The 17,954-nt window shown below is 30.9% G+C and overlaps 1 protein-coding gene across 1 annotated transcript; it reads right to left on the bottom strand.

Moving 5' to 3' along the window:
* Positions 1 to 238: 238 nt before the first annotated feature.
* LOC134712370 (RNA polymerase II-associated factor 1 homolog) lies at positions 239 to 15,106 on the bottom strand. The gene is made up of 13 exons (XM_063573855.1): positions 14,949 to 15,106; positions 13,141 to 13,233; positions 12,239 to 12,360; positions 11,284 to 11,350; positions 10,413 to 10,514; positions 8,148 to 8,253; positions 7,339 to 7,407; positions 5,860 to 5,963; positions 4,971 to 5,087; positions 4,397 to 4,522; positions 3,641 to 3,743; positions 1,759 to 1,816; positions 239 to 916 (listed from the first exon to the last, which is right to left on the bottom strand). Exons 1-13 carry the CDS (start codon positions 15,011 to 15,013, stop codon positions 669 to 671), a joined length of 1,380 nt encoding a protein of 459 aa, XP_063429925.1. The 5' UTR covers positions 15,014 to 15,106; the 3' UTR covers positions 239 to 668.
* Between the last annotated feature and the right edge of the window lie 2,848 nt (positions 15,107 to 17,954).

The raw sequence follows: 17,954 nt of genomic DNA, 5'->3' as shown, positions 1-17,954 counted from the left end.
AATCCTTTTACAGGACCTACCTATTGTATATATTGTTACTTTGTACTTGTGATGAACATGCATAAAATATTTGTTATTGGACATAAATCTAACAACAATCAAGCCTTCATCATGCATTTTTCTGACATCCAGTCAAAATGAAAGAATTCCCAGCCAACACAAAATAAGGAATTCTGTACTAAACCATATTAATAAATAAACATGGTTTCAATTTTAAATAACATTCAAATTGAGTACACAGGTTTAAAATTTATTTTGCAGTGCAATTTCACAATGACAAGATTATACAAAGGTGAGCTGAAAAGGCTGCAAAATAATATTTTACAAATGACAATGATATGACAATGTATTTCATGATTTCTGAAAATGTTTTCAAGGATCAGAAGATTCCATCAAATCTCTGATCTCATTTACCTCAAAAATCCAAACTTAATTCTGAACTTTTATACCATTAAAAATCTATTTAAGTATTTTCAGAAAAAATACTTGAACTAATGAAATAATCATATTGACTGAAAAAATAAGTCTGGTTAGATCCGCAAAATAATATATTGTCTGTTGTTAAAGGTATAACAGAGCTATGTTCTGGTAGTGCATTATTCAACTTGGTTCAAGTCACAGTGTTTTTCTTTTCTTTTGAAGTATACATCATTTTATACAATACAAGTTTAATCTTCATCAGAACTAGCAGATCCAAAGATTTCTTCCTCATCTTTCTTTGCATGTTCACTTTCAGCCTCACTTTCACTTCCACTTCCCTTTTCACTTCCGCTATGTGATGGGGTCCTGCTTCTGCTACGGCTTCGACTCCTGCTAGATGACCTACTACGACTGCCACTACGGCTACGACTTCTACTTCTACTCCTGCTGCGTTTACTTCCACCTGATTTGACACTGCCTTCTGCCTCACTGCCAACTATAAGAGGAAACAGAATAAATTGAATACATTATTACTTTAAACAATAAAATGTACAACAAAAATCTTTAAAGATTCTAAAATTTTGTTAATCATTATCAAACATATGAATGTTAAAGTCATTTCAAGACATCTAATCAATTATGACCTTATTATGACCATAATGAAGTTATAAGAATGTAGTTTCTGACATGTTCACTCAAAATTCCAATTCTATTTTCTAACTGTATCTCTAAAAGATTATTTTTGGAATAAGGCTGCTGCTCAAATTTAATAATAAAAGTCATCAATCATTTTTGTTCTAAATAACAAAAATTAGCACCACATTGGAAAAAATATGTAAAAAGAAAATTGAAAAGATGTTTTTGACACTTGTCAGATTTTAGTGTTATATCTAATAATTGAAAATTGATAGAAAAGTTTAACAACTTCAAAATTGAATGTGCTTAAAAATGTGACATCACTATCAATGTTATATAAAATTCTGTTTTTTTCTATTTGGGATATATCCTGCAATGTCAATTTTATATCAATGAACTCTCTCCCCAATCTGCAGTTCATTTAAGGGTAGAAAAAGTTTTTTTGTGTTAACATTTATGTAAACATAACTGAATTAATTTTAAGCAGTTTTGGTCAATGATAGAAAATTATCAAGTGTTTTACATTCTGGATAAAAACTGTTGAAGGGCTTGATAAACCTTGCACTTTCACTATTCTATAGCCTCGTACAACAAATGTTGATATTTTAATCATATTGATGTAATTGTTTATGGAAATATCAGTAAAACAAAGTCTCATTTAAACTACAAAAAAAGTGTCTTTTAATTTATATATAACCTTACAATGCTCTTCTTCTTCTTCCTCCTCTTGTGGAGGCTCTAACATCATCAGTCGGGTGTCCTAAAATTATAAGTAGTGTCAAAATACAGATATCTTTTTATCCATTTTAACATTCAGACATTATTTATCAATATGCATTACATATCAATTTAAATATTGGAGTTTAAGTTTACAAAGAAAGGGTCAAACTATATTTTAACAAAAAGCTGCTATGGATATTTCCTTGATTTCTCATGGACAGGTTCCTGCTTTTAAGAATGTTATCAAAAGACTTGAAATGAAGAATTAAGTTATTTTAGACTAAAAGGCATTTCAACAAACCCCCCTGGATCAAAAATAATTGAACAAAAGTTGTCAAACATTCTAAGTCATTCCAGTTGATTGGAAACATTACAGGTATATAAAAAGATAACAAATTATCTTCTTTCTTTTAAAATTCAAACAATATATAAAAAAAAAATATTGTGTCCATATTTGGCCCGTTTGCACAACATTTTCTTAGTTCAGATGACTGTGAAATTGGGGTCAAAACTCTAATTTGGCATTAAATTAGAAAGATCATATCAAAGGAAACATGTATACTAAGTTTCACGTTGATTTGTACTTCAACTTCATCAAAACCTTCCTTGAACAAAAACTGAGCTGAATCAGGACAGACAGGGGAACAGACGAACCATGGATGCACAAATTGATACACATAATGCCCCTAGGAGGGGCATAAAAACAACAACAAATTAAAACAATAGAAACTGACGAGCAAATTGGTCCGAGACCACAGTTATGTGTAGTGCATTTCTTTTAGACAATAGATGAAAATTTTAAAAATCCCACATGAGCTTTCTCAATAATATTTTTAGTGTGTTGTACTACTTTTGGGACAAATTATATCAAAATTATAGAAAACTTCAAGGGTTCTAACTCAAAATATGGAATATTTTATGTTAAGGGGGTCTTGAAATCTTTTGACAGCAAAACAGCAGTAACACACTGTCCACACTAGGGACTATATTAGTGGACAACGAAAATCAAAGGATATTGACTGTGTACTTTGACCAAATTGCTTTCCTTGACCCCTCTTTTTTGGTATATTCAAAAGGCATTTCCCTGCCTGCATCATATTAATTTAAGGGCATATGATACAGTTACAGGGGAGGTAATGACGTTGCTAACGAAAATTGTTATTTTTGTGACGTCAAACTATGACTTATCAGGAAAAGATTTAAAATGAGTTCATGGACTACTCTTTATTAAAATGCCATTTGGTTTGATTACATGAGTAGATTATGTGTGCCAATTTTCATGAAAATGTAAATGGTGCATTTTTTAAAATTTGATAAATATACAGCAAAAAATTATGTTTTTTTCTACATTTATAAACATTTGATAAATATGAGTTATTTCTAAATAAAAAATGTATATTTTTTTTAGAATACTTATAAAATACAGAAATTACAAATTATTTAGCAAAAAAAAATTTGTGTTTATCTATTAAAACAAAAAAGTTATGTCTTTATTTCGAAAGTGAAAATATTGCCAAAAATCAATTTTGAGCAAATATACACAATTTAGACCTCATTTTACTCAAAAAGTGCACCTGGAGGTATCTTTTTTATTACATATTTGATTAAATCAGGTAAAAAATAGTCTATATGGATTTTCTTTTATCAAAAAGTAAATACGGGATCAAAACTGTATCGTATGCCCTTAAAAGATATGACATTTTAATGTAACCATGGAATACTGGTTTTTGAAATTTATACAAAAGTAATGAATGCACGTTTGAAAAAAAAAGAAATTAAGACAATGTACAGTACAGAATGTCATTTGGACATCAGGAAATATATTCTTTGTTCTAAAAATCTCATAAAATAGTGTTTTTGTTACCTGAGCTTGTATTTCTTTAGTATTCAGATCTCTGTGTTTGACAACAAGTCTTGATTTTGGTACTTCCACTCCACCTATTTTTCTTCTTTTACTCAATCTCACTCTGAAAAAGACAGGAACAAGGGGTTGAAGACTCAAATACAAGAGATGTAAATAAATTGTAATGTGAAATCAAATATACAACAAAAACTATCTTTTCCAAAACCTGACAAAATTTCTGGCTAAACTGAACTTAATTCAAAGTCTTGTTGTATTTCCTTCTTGTGTATTGTAATTAACACTACATAAACCATATTCTGTCAACACAGAATACTAATCTATCTTAAAGTCTTAAAACTTGTATTGGCATAAACCCCTGTCCCAATTTGAATTCTTTTTTTTATATTCTATAATAAATTGTACATGGTACCCCAAAGAAGCAACTTGATGATTCGGCTACAATGAACTCATAAATCAGCAAAAAGATTATATATTGTGTGGACCATGTTAATGGCAATAAGCATTATAATCCACTTTAGAAAGGGAGTAGAAATGTGAATTATTTATTGAATTTAAGCAGGATGATAAAGTTGATGCAATGGTGATAAGATGTTGTTTGTATTACTGTTAACACTTGAATCAGGAGAGTCTGTTGCAATTGCTATTGTACTTTTGAAGCTGGGAATAGACATTTTAACACACAATATGATTCATTATACTATTGTCTTTCAACAATTTGCAATGAGTTTCAAGTCTCTAAATCAGTGTATTCAGTACCTTGTTTCCAGTTCATTATAGTATACACCATCATCTCTGAAGACAAAGAAATAGGTCTCTTCATATCCTCTGGATAATTTGTTTTTAACATTCCAATTGTATTCACGTGCTAGCATATACTGGTATCTGAAATCACATAAATATTAAATTTATTATAGATTCCAATTACAATGATCATGTGATACTATTACATGAACCATGTCATTCTGCAAATCATAAGATTCAGAAATTTTTGTTTAGTTCAAGTTGAATCTAAATCTGCTCATAATTTCTATAAAGAGTAAAAGGTTATAAAATAACTTTACCATCAATTATAAAGTTTTTAAATATATTAAATATTGTGAGTATTGTTTATTGAAATGATTTTCTAGCAACTTATATATATATAGTTGAAGAATAAGAATTTCAATTTTGTTTTCACCCTGCACTTTCAATTTTCATCCTTTTAATAAAATACACACCCTAGCATTCAGAGAATTTTATGTTCATACAATGTAAGTTGGCAAGATTTAGTGCATTACAATTTTTCTAAACACAAAAATCTTGTATATTTCTAAAATAAAACTACACTTACTCTTCATCAGGTACATAATCTACATTTTCTTCGGCATCTCTCTTCCTTTTACCCAGTGTTTCATCATTGGGAAGGAAGTAAGCTACAAACTGTTCTCCACTCTCATCTACAGCACCTCTACAATTATATAATTAGTATTCAGAGAAGGTTAAACCAATCATTTTAAATTTGTCACAAAAAAATTAAAACATAAACAATGAATACTATCTGAATACTTTGAAATCTTTTGTTTTCAAAAATAAATGTATACAATTCTGCTCAGGAAATCTCTGTATTTCTATCAGAGAGAGAGAAGTTAGTATCACATTGAATCAATGTTGTTTTCAAAACTGCTAAAACAGAATAGATTGATTGATTGTTGGTTGCTTTACCCTGCATTAGCACAAAAAGGCTATATCGCGGCGATGCTAAAACAGAATAGAAGGTGCAGGGGCGGATCTTGGCATTTCAAAAGGGGGGGCCTAACCCCGGACAAAGGGGGAGTTCAAACTACATGTCCCCATTCAAATGCATTGATCGTCCAAAAAAAAGGGGGGGTTCCAACCTCCAGATTCCTTCTGGATCCGCCTGAGGTGTCAGTTTTCTATTTGTAAATGATTAAAGTAGAAATAAAAGACATGTGATCTAATATTATATTTTGTAAAATTAAAATTAAACAATTGTGGCCCTTAGAAGCTGTGAATATAAATTTGAAACCTGAAGTAGTTATTTCTCTTAAGATTGTATCCTCAATCTTAATATTTTGGATTATTAATATTCACCTTTTCTTGTGCAATATCAGTATTAAATTGGATATTGCACAAACAATCATGTCTTTGATCAAAATACAACTTATCTACATTCACTTGATAATATAAACACAGCATAATTCAATGACAATGTTAAGTACCTGATCATAGCCTGGCTCATTTCATCCATGGCATTAGGTGCTAATCTTCCTTTAGGAGCTGGATCAGAATCAAATATTACTTGAGCAAATGGATGCTTCCATAACTAAAATAACAATAATTAATTTGTTTACACCTTAATTTAGAGAAAAAGTTATGCAGAATTTTTGTGATTAATCATGAATTTATTTTTTATTTTTATTATTGAAATGTCGATCTTTATAGAAAAATGTGTGATTGATATGGTTTACAATTTAATTTGGATCATAGCTAGAATTGAATTTACATTTTATGCATTTGCAAATACCATATACAACCTCATTGATTTATATATACAGAAACTTGAAGATATCATTATATTACAGATTACAAATCTGTACAGTTTTGAGATTGGATAACAACCAGGGTTTCCCCTGGGTCAATTATTTTTTTCGCCACCTCTTTCGCCAAAACAATATATTTTTCGCCACTTTATTATTTTTTTCGCCAAGTAACACAAATATATATTTCTTATAAAATTTTCCTTTTTTTCCAGCACACCCCCCCCCCTCCCTCACCGCCCAAATAAGAATTGTTTTTTACAACAAAATGAAGCATCTTATCACTTGGAATTGATCCCTCGTGTAAGGTGTAGTCATTACATTGACGGGTTACTCTCATGCCAACCTTTTGGATAGATTTCATAACGACAGTTTTCTTTTCTAGACCATCGTGAATAAGTAAAACTTTATGCTTGACACATGTGTGTAACTGAAACGACTTTAAAGTACCCACTCAAATCAATGATCTATATGAAAGTTAAATGATAAAGTTTTAAATCAGAGACCTTTCTTGCTTTGAATATTTTTCGTCATAACAACAATTTTCTTTTCTGGACTATAATTAAAAGAAGCAGAAGAAGCGTAAAAATTTTGCTTCAAACACGTGCGTTGCAAAGTTGTTAATAAATCCCTTTTGTGACATGTGACAGAAGCCATTTAACCATAATTTCATTTTGTAATATTATACAATCAACACCTTTATTAATTAGTCCTTTGATGTCGATAGCTTTTAATGCAATCAGCTGATTATTGATTTTCTGTCAAAATCTTAACGAGTTCAAGGTGAATTCCGAGTCTGATCGGTAAAGTCAGAGAAACCCGTAAAAAGTAAATAAACAAGATGGCTGAAAATAAATCGTTTTATATATTTCTTTCGCCAAATTCTTTCGCCAATGACGAATTTTAATCGCCACAATTATTATTTTTTCGCAAATTGCGAAAATGGCGACCGCCAGCGGAAACCCTGATAACAACACAGAGATGTCCGTTTATATGCAGGAAACTGCTGGTAAAGTGTTTTTTATCATCATCAAATTGAAGTTCTAGAAACAGAATATGTATTTTAGTATAAACCAGCTTAAAACAGTAGTTACTCTTTTTCTTGTTTGTTCAAATTTGCTAAACAAGGTTTAAAAAGGCAATGGTGAGATTATTACATACATCGAAATCAGGAAATATAGGTAAAATTTCCAATGGTTTAACTCCTGGTTTACTGTAATGCTTGGTGATCTACAAATATATTGTATAATAAGTTATAATACAAGTGATGTTTCCTGATCTACAAATATAGATACATTAAGTTACAAGTATTTGTGTTTTGATTAATTCTCCCTCTACAAATCATAATAAAAACTATCATCTCTTCAATGTCATACAGTAGATGAGGTGAAAAGCAGTCGGAAAATGCAAGGCTGGCCACACCATATCTTTTGCTTGTGTTTTTTTACATGACTAATTTTATAATGGAAAATTGTACATACATTAGTTTATATCCAGCAAGATTGAAATATCAATGACAAAGAAAAAGATGTATAAATTGCTTCCCTGATTCTTATATTTTTGAAAGTAATAGCAAGAGAAACAAAGAACAATTGCATTTTGCCTAAAAATTATTATAAAAATAAAACATATTTTGGTTTTGAAAGGTCAATAACAATACATACTGTTACAAATTACCATGCGAGAAAAAAAGAAACAAAACAGCAAAATTATGCATTTTTTTGCTTTTTGTCTTTTGTCAGAGATATACATGGCATATTTGTTTTTTTTGTCCTTTGATTAGTTTGTATGGCTGTTGTCTCATTGATGTATACCCATATCTTCTTCCATTAATAGGAATGTCTGTAGAGTTGTTCATATACCATAGAATAGATGACTCCTTTAAACAAGGATTTAAAGTGTATCTGTGACAAGATGTATCTATACCACTGAAACTCTTTACTAAAATTGGAGCACATCAAAATACATACTGGTTCTTTAGCACCCTCAAATGTTTTCTCAATAGCAGCAATTTGACTCTCTCTGTCTTTGTAAACATCTTCATCCTTCATAATCTGTTTTATTTTGAATCCAACTCTGCAATTTTATAATATATATATAACAAGAGTGCACACACTGAAATGTCTCGCCTTCTTTACTAATCCTTGATACTATCTTGATAGACCTAAATATAAAGCTTTATTACAACTGTCACATAACTCAACATTAACCAAGAAAAGGAAACATTGATCAATCAACCATGAAAATGAGGTCAAGGTCAGATGAACCAATCCAGGCAGACATGTACAGCTAACAATTCTTCAATACAAGTCAATAAATATAGTTGACTTATTGCTTATAAATAAAGAAAAACAGACCAAAACACACAAACACTTAAAACTTAGCAATGGACTGTGAAAATGAGGTCAAAGTCAAATAAAACTTGTGAAAGCGTAACCGACATAAAGATCATAAAATATGTCCAAACACCAAATATAGTTGACCTAATGCATAAAGTATAAGAAAAATAGACCAAAACTAAAAAACTTAACTTTGACCACTGAACCATAAAAAAATAAGGTCAAGGTCAGATGACACCTGTCAGCTAGACATGTACACCTTACAATCATTCCATACACCAATTATAGTAGACCTTTTGCATATAGTATAAGAAAAACAGACCAAAACACAAAAACTAAACTATAACCACTGAACCATGAAAATGAGGTCAAGGTCACATGACACCTGCCAGTTGGACATGTACACCTAACAGTCCTTCCATACACCGAATATACTAGACTTATTGCTTATAGTATCTGAGATATGGACTTGACCACCAAAACTTAACCTTGTTCACTGATCCATGAAATGAGGTCGAGGTCAAGTGAAAACTGTCTGACAGACATGAAGACCTTGCAAGGTACGCACATACCAAATATAGTTATCCAATTCCTTATAATAAGAGAGAATTTAACATTACAAAAAATCTTAACTTTTTTTTCAAGTAGTCACTGAACCATGAAAATGAGGTCAAGGACATTGGACATGTGACTGATGGAAAGTTCGTAACATGAGGCATCTATATACAAAGTATGAAGCATCCAGGTCTTCTACCTTCTAAAATATAAAGCTTTTAAGAAGTGTGCTAACACCGCCGCCGCATCACTATCCCTATGTCGAGCTTTCTGCAACAAAAGTTGCAGGCTTGACAAAAATCTGCTACCCATTGTGCATATCTAAGCTCATAGCCATTATCAGGTACAACATGTTTTTGTGACATTTCTGTTATTTATCTAAATGAAAAAGGTTAGTTTTCCTCTACAAGATAATACTTCCAGTAAACCATTCTTATAATTATTATAACTTTTTTATATGCCCTTTCTACCATGATAAAATTCTATTAAAACAATTATTCTAAATCTGCATTTTTTACCTTCTAATTGCTTCTATAAGATGATACATTTTATGTTTTAAATCGTTCATCTTCATCTTCATCAATAACATACATTTCAAAAGTTTTCAGAGATATTAAAGATACATGTAATTTTTTCCCGATCTTGTCATGAAGACAGGGCCATGTTGATCTCTAGAGGATTATTAGTTATTTGTGTCTTTGGGTTGCTATCTCATTGAAGTAAACCCCACATCTTCTTTTATCAATATTCTGTTGTTCTGTTGCAATGGTATATATTTTCATTCAACCAGTATCAATTTTGCCTAAATTTCGTTTAATAGGCTTTAGTGGTTGTCGTTTGTTTATGTGTTACACATTTGTTTTTCGTTCATTTTTTTACATAAATAAGGCCGTTAGTTTTATCGCTTGAATTGTTTTACATAGTCTTATCGGGGCCTTTTATAGCTGACTATATGCGGTATGGTCTTAGCTCATTGTTGAAGGCTGTACGGTGACCTATAATTGTTAATGTTTGTGTCATTTTGGTCTTTTGTGGAAATTGTCTCTAGATGGCAATCATACCACATCTTCTTTTTTATATTTAACCTCTTCAAATGACAGAATATCTTATTCTATGAAACCATTCTATCATTTAAGTTATTGACTTTGTTGAAATGATTATCTACAGCACCCAGTGGAGTGTTTTTAATTTAGGGAAACACATGCTTTCTTGAAAGACTTCAGCTAATTAGGCATATTTTTTTTTGTTTTGTCCTGAGTATATAACAATTGATGCTTTAAAGATTTGACAGCCTAACAAACCTCTTGTTTTCTACAACTGTTATAAACAATCTATATTTACCTTCTTTCTGAATCTCCAGTTTTCTGAGTGAATCTGTTATATTCTGTAGAGATGTATTCTGTTTTTCTCAACCATGATACATTCATGTTATGATGCCTTGATCTGTGGATTATTTAATACATTGTAATAAAATAATTACAATTTAAGAAAACATAGCGTTCATCTTTTCATGTATTATCAGTGGCGGATCCAGAGGGAGGGTTCTGGGGGTTGGAACCCCCCTAATTTTTTGGACGATCAATGCATTTGAATGGGGACATATAAGATAAGATAAGATAAGATAAGATAAATTTTATTTTCCAAATTAGGTCCCCAGGGGGGCATATACACATAACATATATGATTGATACAACATACAGTATTTTACATAACATTGTAAAATAAACTATTGAAATAGTCATACAGGTATTATTTGTTAAATAAAAAAGTATTATAGTTGGGCACCCCCTTTTTCCTTTTTAGAATGTCTTTATCAACCCCTGATTATATTTATTTCATGAGTCTTGCTACATTTCAAATGTAAACCTTAAAACTTTTTCACTTCAGGTTATTACTAAGAAAAAATATTTATATGATGAAACATTTTTTTGTTAATACTGTGGATTCATTACTATTCCTTGTATACCAATTTTTGTGGATTTTGTTGGTATAGGTGAACAACGAAAATAAACGTTCATGGAATAACAAATTTTCTATAGGCTTGTATGTAAACATCTACAAAACCACGAAATTAAATATCAATGGATGTTTAAGTTTTCCTTTATCCACAAAAATTGGTACCCATGAAAATAAATTAATCTACAGTACTTATCATACAGAAGTAAGACTTAAGCTTTGATATGTTAGCAGCCATGGTGTAAATAATAGATACCGTTTAGAATCTGAATGTGAACTGTGATCTTCCTCCAGCAGACGTTCATCTTCTGGATCTGGATAGGCTAAAGGAAATATTCAAATATTTCAAATAGTGTCATCATGTAGTATTAATCCATCAGTTTGATTTTCATATTGTTTTTTACTGTTTTCAACACATTCTGCTCTTTATTTTATTCTGTATTATTTGATGTTAAATCAGAGACTTCATTCATTATTTAATTGATTTTTATATTTTGTTTGCTGTTTGACAGTTACAACAAAACTTTTGGTTCTTTTGCTTGCATTTTTTATTGTTTGCTAAATGATATACTATTTCTATTAAATTTTGACTTCGCCATTTTTAACAGAATAATATAGAGAAAAAAGTCTTATTTCAGAATTTGAAATTTACAAAAAATAATCAAGACTGGTCATTAGGACTATGTATACTCTTATTTTTTATTTTGAATGATGCCACAAGGTTTTGAAATAAAAGCAGATGTTAGGTTTACATCAATTAGAATGCATAGAGGACATATACTAATGTGCCTACTACAAAATGTAAATAGTGAATATACTTTTTTTACGTCTTAAATTTAATAAATCTCAAACCAGTTAATAGCCTGTCCAAAGTCAGAAGCCTGTAATTTAATGTTTGTCAGTTGTTGCTGTGTTACATATTTGTTTTTATTCATTTTTTTTGTGTTCAAATGTTAGTTTTCTCATTTGAATTGTTTTACATATTTCATTTCCTGGGATTTTATAGCCAACTATGCAGTATGGGATTTGTTTTCAATAGTTGTTAATTTCTGTGTCATTTGGTCTCTTGTGCAGTGTTGTCTTATTGGCAATCATCCACATCTTCTTTTTTATATTTAAAATAATTCTGGTGCACATGTTTGCATCTTATCATAACTAACTCTAACTGTATATCAATAAAATTAAAATATCACTAAATAGTGATTACTGACCATTAGGGTCTATTTGGTAAGTATCAGGATTGATCAGATCTATGGTCACACCAAGGTCATGTTCTGTAAGTAGTTCATATTTGTACGCTCTCTCAAGGGATGTTGCTTTATACTCTATAAATCTGAAAGTCATAGATTTTGAAATACTAAAACTGTAGTATGTACATGTATGTATATCACCAAAAAAATCATACTACTAAAACTGATTGTAAGTTATATGGAAATAATCATGACTTGTAGTTTTTCACAAAAGATTAATATGTGAAGTGAGAGTCACATGCTCAGGAATTATAAACTTAATATGTAGGTTAAATGTCTTATCTTTATTGATGTATATATATGTCAGTATAAATACATGTATGTATGCTCATTGTTACAATTTGAGTTTAGTATTTACAGGTCTCCCATGTATTGTCCTTTAAAAAAAATAACAAGTCAAGGAACTAGGCTTGGATGTTTTTTAGCCCCTGTATGCCTTCTTTTGTTTGACCAATTAGATCAAGCTTATTTGCAGATTCATTAATATATTGTTAAAAAAATCGATTCATAATAAGAAGTTTTGTTTTTATGAAACATTGTTTACCAGTGTTATTTCCAGAAAAAAATTATAATTATAAAATTGACACATTACAGAAAATATATGAGTTGTAACCTATACATGTAGGAAGGTGCATTCTAAAGTATGCTTTGTCATCTGTCCATATTTCTAACATGATTGAATCAGGGATCAACTCAACATGTTTAACTGATACATTTCTCTTTGATAAAAAAATATCCCTGTATGTCAAATGAGTTCTGTAAAACCGTGCTACAAATGTATTTCTGATTCCATTGTGTTATCTAAAAATACTAGGGAGAAGAAACTCCAATTAATCAATCTTATGCATAATCTTTGTACTTACCTATTTGACTCAAAAGGATATGTGATGAATTTAGGATCAAATGGTATATCTGGCAATGTATTGTTATATTTAACTCTTGCAACTAGATCAGACCTGAAAGTAAAAGTCAACAAATTCAATTCCTATTTCAACCATAAATACAACAAGTAGCATTCTTCCAATTGTGTATACACAAAGTGTGGTATTGTGGTGATTAGCATATATATGGTAAAGACATAATCTTTCCATCAGTTTAATTGAGGTTTGGAGGAACATGTGCATGTACCATGTTGTTTTCTGCTTTTAGGCAGTTTCAGCTGAGGTTGTTGTCTCTTCAACACTAGTTTTCCCAAGTAACTTTTGTATCCACAAGCCTGAAGCTGAATTTTATGAAAATTTAAGTTGAATTTAAAGAGAAGAATTTTATAAGACCGGAAGCAATTTTACAAGCCTGGTATTGTGGACTTGAGGTTAAGTGTGAAGCCTGCAATGTTAGCATATTCCCCATTTCCATTCCATTCTTTTATTGTTGAAGGCCGTACGTGACCTATAGTTGTTAATTTTTGTGTCATTTTAATCTCTTGTGGAGAGTTTGTCATTGGCAATCATACTACATCTTCTTTTTTATATCTAATAGACCACTTTCGAGTTTATCTGTCACCAGAAAAAAATCGTCAATTATACACGCCTTTGTGAAGTCATATACCAGATAGAGAGGCTTGCCTGTATCCCTGCACTATAATTTTCAAGCGTCGTAGTGATCGTCATTTTGCAGGATAAACTAGAAATAAGGTTTGTTCAGTACTGTAGGTACTTAATCACAATTCCCTAAAACCAGCAGTGCAGATTGTCAATTATGATAATTTAGTTTCCTGATAATTCGTGTAATATAGCTTTATATACAAAGTCCCCTATTACAGTAGAAAATTCAATAAAAAAAAAAAAAATCGGGAAAATTTCCCGAATTTTTCATTGTACTAATAAACTCAAAATCTTTCAATTATTTTTTGTCGCTTTTTTGAATTTCCAGATCGGGGCAGAAATCTACTTCCGTGTCCTGTCTTGTTTACATGAGACTTTTATTAGGGAATTGTGATTAAGTACCTACTGAACAACCTTATTTCTAGTTTATCCTGAAAAATGACGATCACTACGACGCTTGAACATTTAAAGTGCAGGGATACAGGCAGGCGCAATAAAATGTATATTTTAATATCAGTCTAAGAAAGGAACTGATACTAATTAATTTTAAAAAAAAATGTTGTTATTAAAAAAAGGTTACCTGATGACAGCGTTTCTTTGTTTACATTGAATATGATGTCATAACTTAAATAACGTCACAACTATAAAACTCCCCAACAACAGATCCAAAATCGGAAACGTTTATAAAAAAATCATAGACTTTGTCCCCATATACAGGTAATTCCTGCCTCATATTACATGTATCAGTTTTCAACTACTAGCTCAACAATGAAATGGAAGTCATGATGCACCTAAACGCACTAGTGACGTTCCCTAAAACAAAAGTTTTTGACGGAAATGCATCAAACTCAAAAGTTGTCTATTCTAATCATGTCTATTTGTAAATATATTCTATTTAAATCAACTAAATGGGGCACCCTTAATGGAGCACTTTCGTTAATAAAATTTTGTACATTGTATCATGTGCATTTATATATCTTGAAATCGCCTTATTTCTAAATATCTATCTCAGTCAACTGATAAATAATATAAACAACAACAAAAAAATAAAACTAGTATAAAAATATTGAAACAAGCAATTAAGTCCTGTTTCAAATTATTATTAATTCTACTGTCAGTATCATTACCTCTTTTCTCCTCCCCGTTTTCTATCTCGATCTTCTCTACTCCCTGACTGGATAGTGGGAGGCATTTTTTGTTTAGTGCTTTTTTATCCCTCGCATGTCTTTGGATCTGAAAAAGGAAGTTGACATAGAACAATTTGAGTCTCAGCATGCAATTATATGAAGCTTTTTCCTCTGGATATTTTAATTTAAAAAACTAATCTAAAGATGTTTATCTTGATCATATTTCCATATTCTTTTAAATAAAACTTCTCTATCTTAATTATAAAGTGTTTTTACTATTTTTAATATGTTGTACATCATACATAATCTTATAACCGAAAAGTTCAAAAATAAGTTAAAACCACGAAGTACGATAATAAATAATCGCATGAACATAATAAATAATCGCATGAACAATAATAAATTAAGTTTTCACAGAAGGGACTCAATCTACGAGATAAAGAAAAAGGTAAAATGTTCTTTGTTTTTGTTAAATCATTCAGGTAGATAGGGTGTCTTCCTCCATTTTGGATGTTGAAATACCAGAAAACGAGGTCTAGATTTTTTATAAAATGTGCAAATTTTGAAATTAGAAGGTAATTCATGAGTAAGATTTTTCATTACAATATAGAATATGCCATATTTTATCATATTTATGGTTGTATTTTACCAAATAACAAATACTTTTCATTGTTTGATTTATTTCTTCCAACTTTGCCAAATAAGGGGAGACGACTCAAATGCAAGAACAGATAATTCTGATAGTGTTACTTTTACAATAGAATGAGTTAGGAATTTTCCCATTTTATTATGTAGCAAGAAAACGAGTCCGGTGACCTCATTTTTTCTTCTTCTTATCTGAAAGAATAATATTGTAGCTATTTTCTCATATTTTATCTCAAAATTCTATGGTGTGGTTTTCGTTTTATGACCAAAAATTGGATTTTCCATGCATAATCTATACAAAATTTTCAATTTTGCACAACCTGTAGAGTGAAAATAAGTCCGGTGACCTATTATTTTTATTAATGTTCTTAATCAAGCAGGATATAAACTACATTTTGGCAAATTATTAAGAAATTCTATGGATTATAATTTAGACACCCCATCTACCTTAATGAAAGTGAAAAAGCGAACTTCAAATGAAACACTTTAGTAGAGATTGGTTATGTATAAAGTGGGTCTCATTGGGGTCTAAGCGTGACGTGGGATTGCCGATTTTTTTGTAAACGTGACACGTGAAAGTCAAATTATTGTGTCGATAAAACGTGAAATGAGGTCTAGCGGGACCCGGGAATTGACAAAAAAATGAGAATTGCTTACGTTCATAGTGTAAGCGGGATACGGGAATCTGACAAAACAGTAAGCGGGATTCGGGATCGGAAACCCCAAATGAGACCCCCTATAAACTAGACGTGTTCAGCTATTAAAAGCATGTCAACATTGAAAGTGAACAAGGTTGACCGATTCGATCATAGTATACAAGAACTCTTTCTTATACAGGTAAATTCTATTATCGTTTTTTCTGTAATGTACAATCAAACAGATATAGAAAAATCAATTCCATGAGTTCTCTATCAATTCGTATCTTTTAATAACGTTTGTATCGGGTTATGTGATCGTCGGTAGTCTTCGGAAGTCACCTAGATGGGTAGTTAGATGGCATCTAGACTAAATTATACATACGAAATGCTGATATATATTATTGAGTACGTTCATAATACATCTTTTATATTAGCTTTTTTTTTTTATTTGGAAAACGCATTTCACTGAGTCAATCTAATTAAAACCCGATCTCTCATTGCTCCCGTTTTCTGCCATGTCGCGTGGGAGACACGCAACATATCAGAAAACGGGAGCGATGATGTCAGTCAAGTTCAGAGATTTTTTGTTTGCATCAGAGTGATTTTAAACAAAGTATTATATATCCATTCCTAACACAAGATACTTGAATAAACATACTAGTATGCAATTTTGAATGAAACAAATGCGGTTTCCCACAAAATGGGTGGAACCCGCCCCCTAATTAAACCGTCTCTTGGTTATATACGTTGATGATGTCATAAAATCTGGTTGACAAATATTTCGGCTTAACACATAGCATTCGTCAGTGTCAATAATTTTACAATACTTAATTGTTTTTGTAAAATAGCTCCATTATACAGGTAATTTTTGGTCCCGTTTTTTATTTAACCCCAAACATTGATCGTCATAAAATAAAATAAAACTCAATACTTATGTATTTTTTACTGTAACCAGTGCCTATGGAAGGGTCGAGATTGTGTTCGAAAAATTATGAGGAGATGACTTCAACTTCACCACTTTGAACTCTTCGTTTAATCCTTTGAGCAGCAATTTTCGACCAAGGAAATCACGATAGGAAACACAAGCCATGGAATATCGTATCAGTATTAACTGGGAGAAATATACTCCGTTTTCAGGTGCTGCTGAAATGTTGCTTCATAGAAATGAATACTGAGTTTTGTTTTCAACCGACTTTCATGGCCAATTTCTAGTTGTAAGTAACGATATGAGTCAGACTTAGTTTTTATTAGTTGTATATGTTGAATCCTTTATCTCAAAATCGATGGGGTAGATGCGGAAAGTGAAATTAAAGGATAGTATAAAAAAAGAAGATGTGGTATATTTGTCAATGAGATAACTATCCACAAAAGACCAAAATGACACAAACATTAACAACTATAGGTCACCGTACGGTCTTCAACAATGAGCAAAGCCCATACCGCATAATCAGCTATAAAAGGCACTAGTACGATAGTGCTAACTTATTTTCTTTCTTCTTAAAAAGTGCTTGTATGAAGTTAACTCACTTAAATAAAAGAGTCAGAAAGAAAAGGAGCACAATTGGTTTCCAGATTTTTCATTTTTGAACTTGAAGCGGATGGTTTTTAATGACTTAATCAGTTCATATCTTTCACATAAACTTATTGATTCAAATGCAATAGACACTTTTTAGTGTTTAAAAAGCGGTCAAAATATTTCGTCAGATGAACCTGAAATTTGAGG

Source organism: Mytilus trossulus, chromosome 3 (assembly GCF_036588685.1).
Source record: "Mytilus trossulus isolate FHL-02 chromosome 3, PNRI_Mtr1.1.1.hap1, whole genome shotgun sequence".
In the NCBI taxonomy this organism is placed as follows: Eukaryota; Metazoa; Mollusca; class Bivalvia; order Mytilida; family Mytilidae; genus Mytilus; species Mytilus trossulus.
Note: the sequence above shows the minus strand (reverse complement) of the source record. Positions and strands in the feature narration are given on the sequence as shown.

Bases quoted from the DNA above. Each gene is read 5' to 3' on its own strand.
- LOC134712370 (XM_063573855.1), bottom strand. From the start codon at position 15,013: ATGCCTCCCACTATCCAGTCAGGGAGTAGAGAAGATCGAGATAGAAAA. The intron at 12,361-13,140 runs GTAAGTACAAAG...TATGACTTTCAG, and splicing joins TATCCTTTTGAGTCAAATAG to ATTTATAGAGTATAAAGCAA. The intron at 11,351-12,238 runs GTCAGTAATCAC...TATTTCCTTTAG, and splicing joins TTACCAAATAGACCCTAATG to CCTATCCAGATCCAGAAGAT.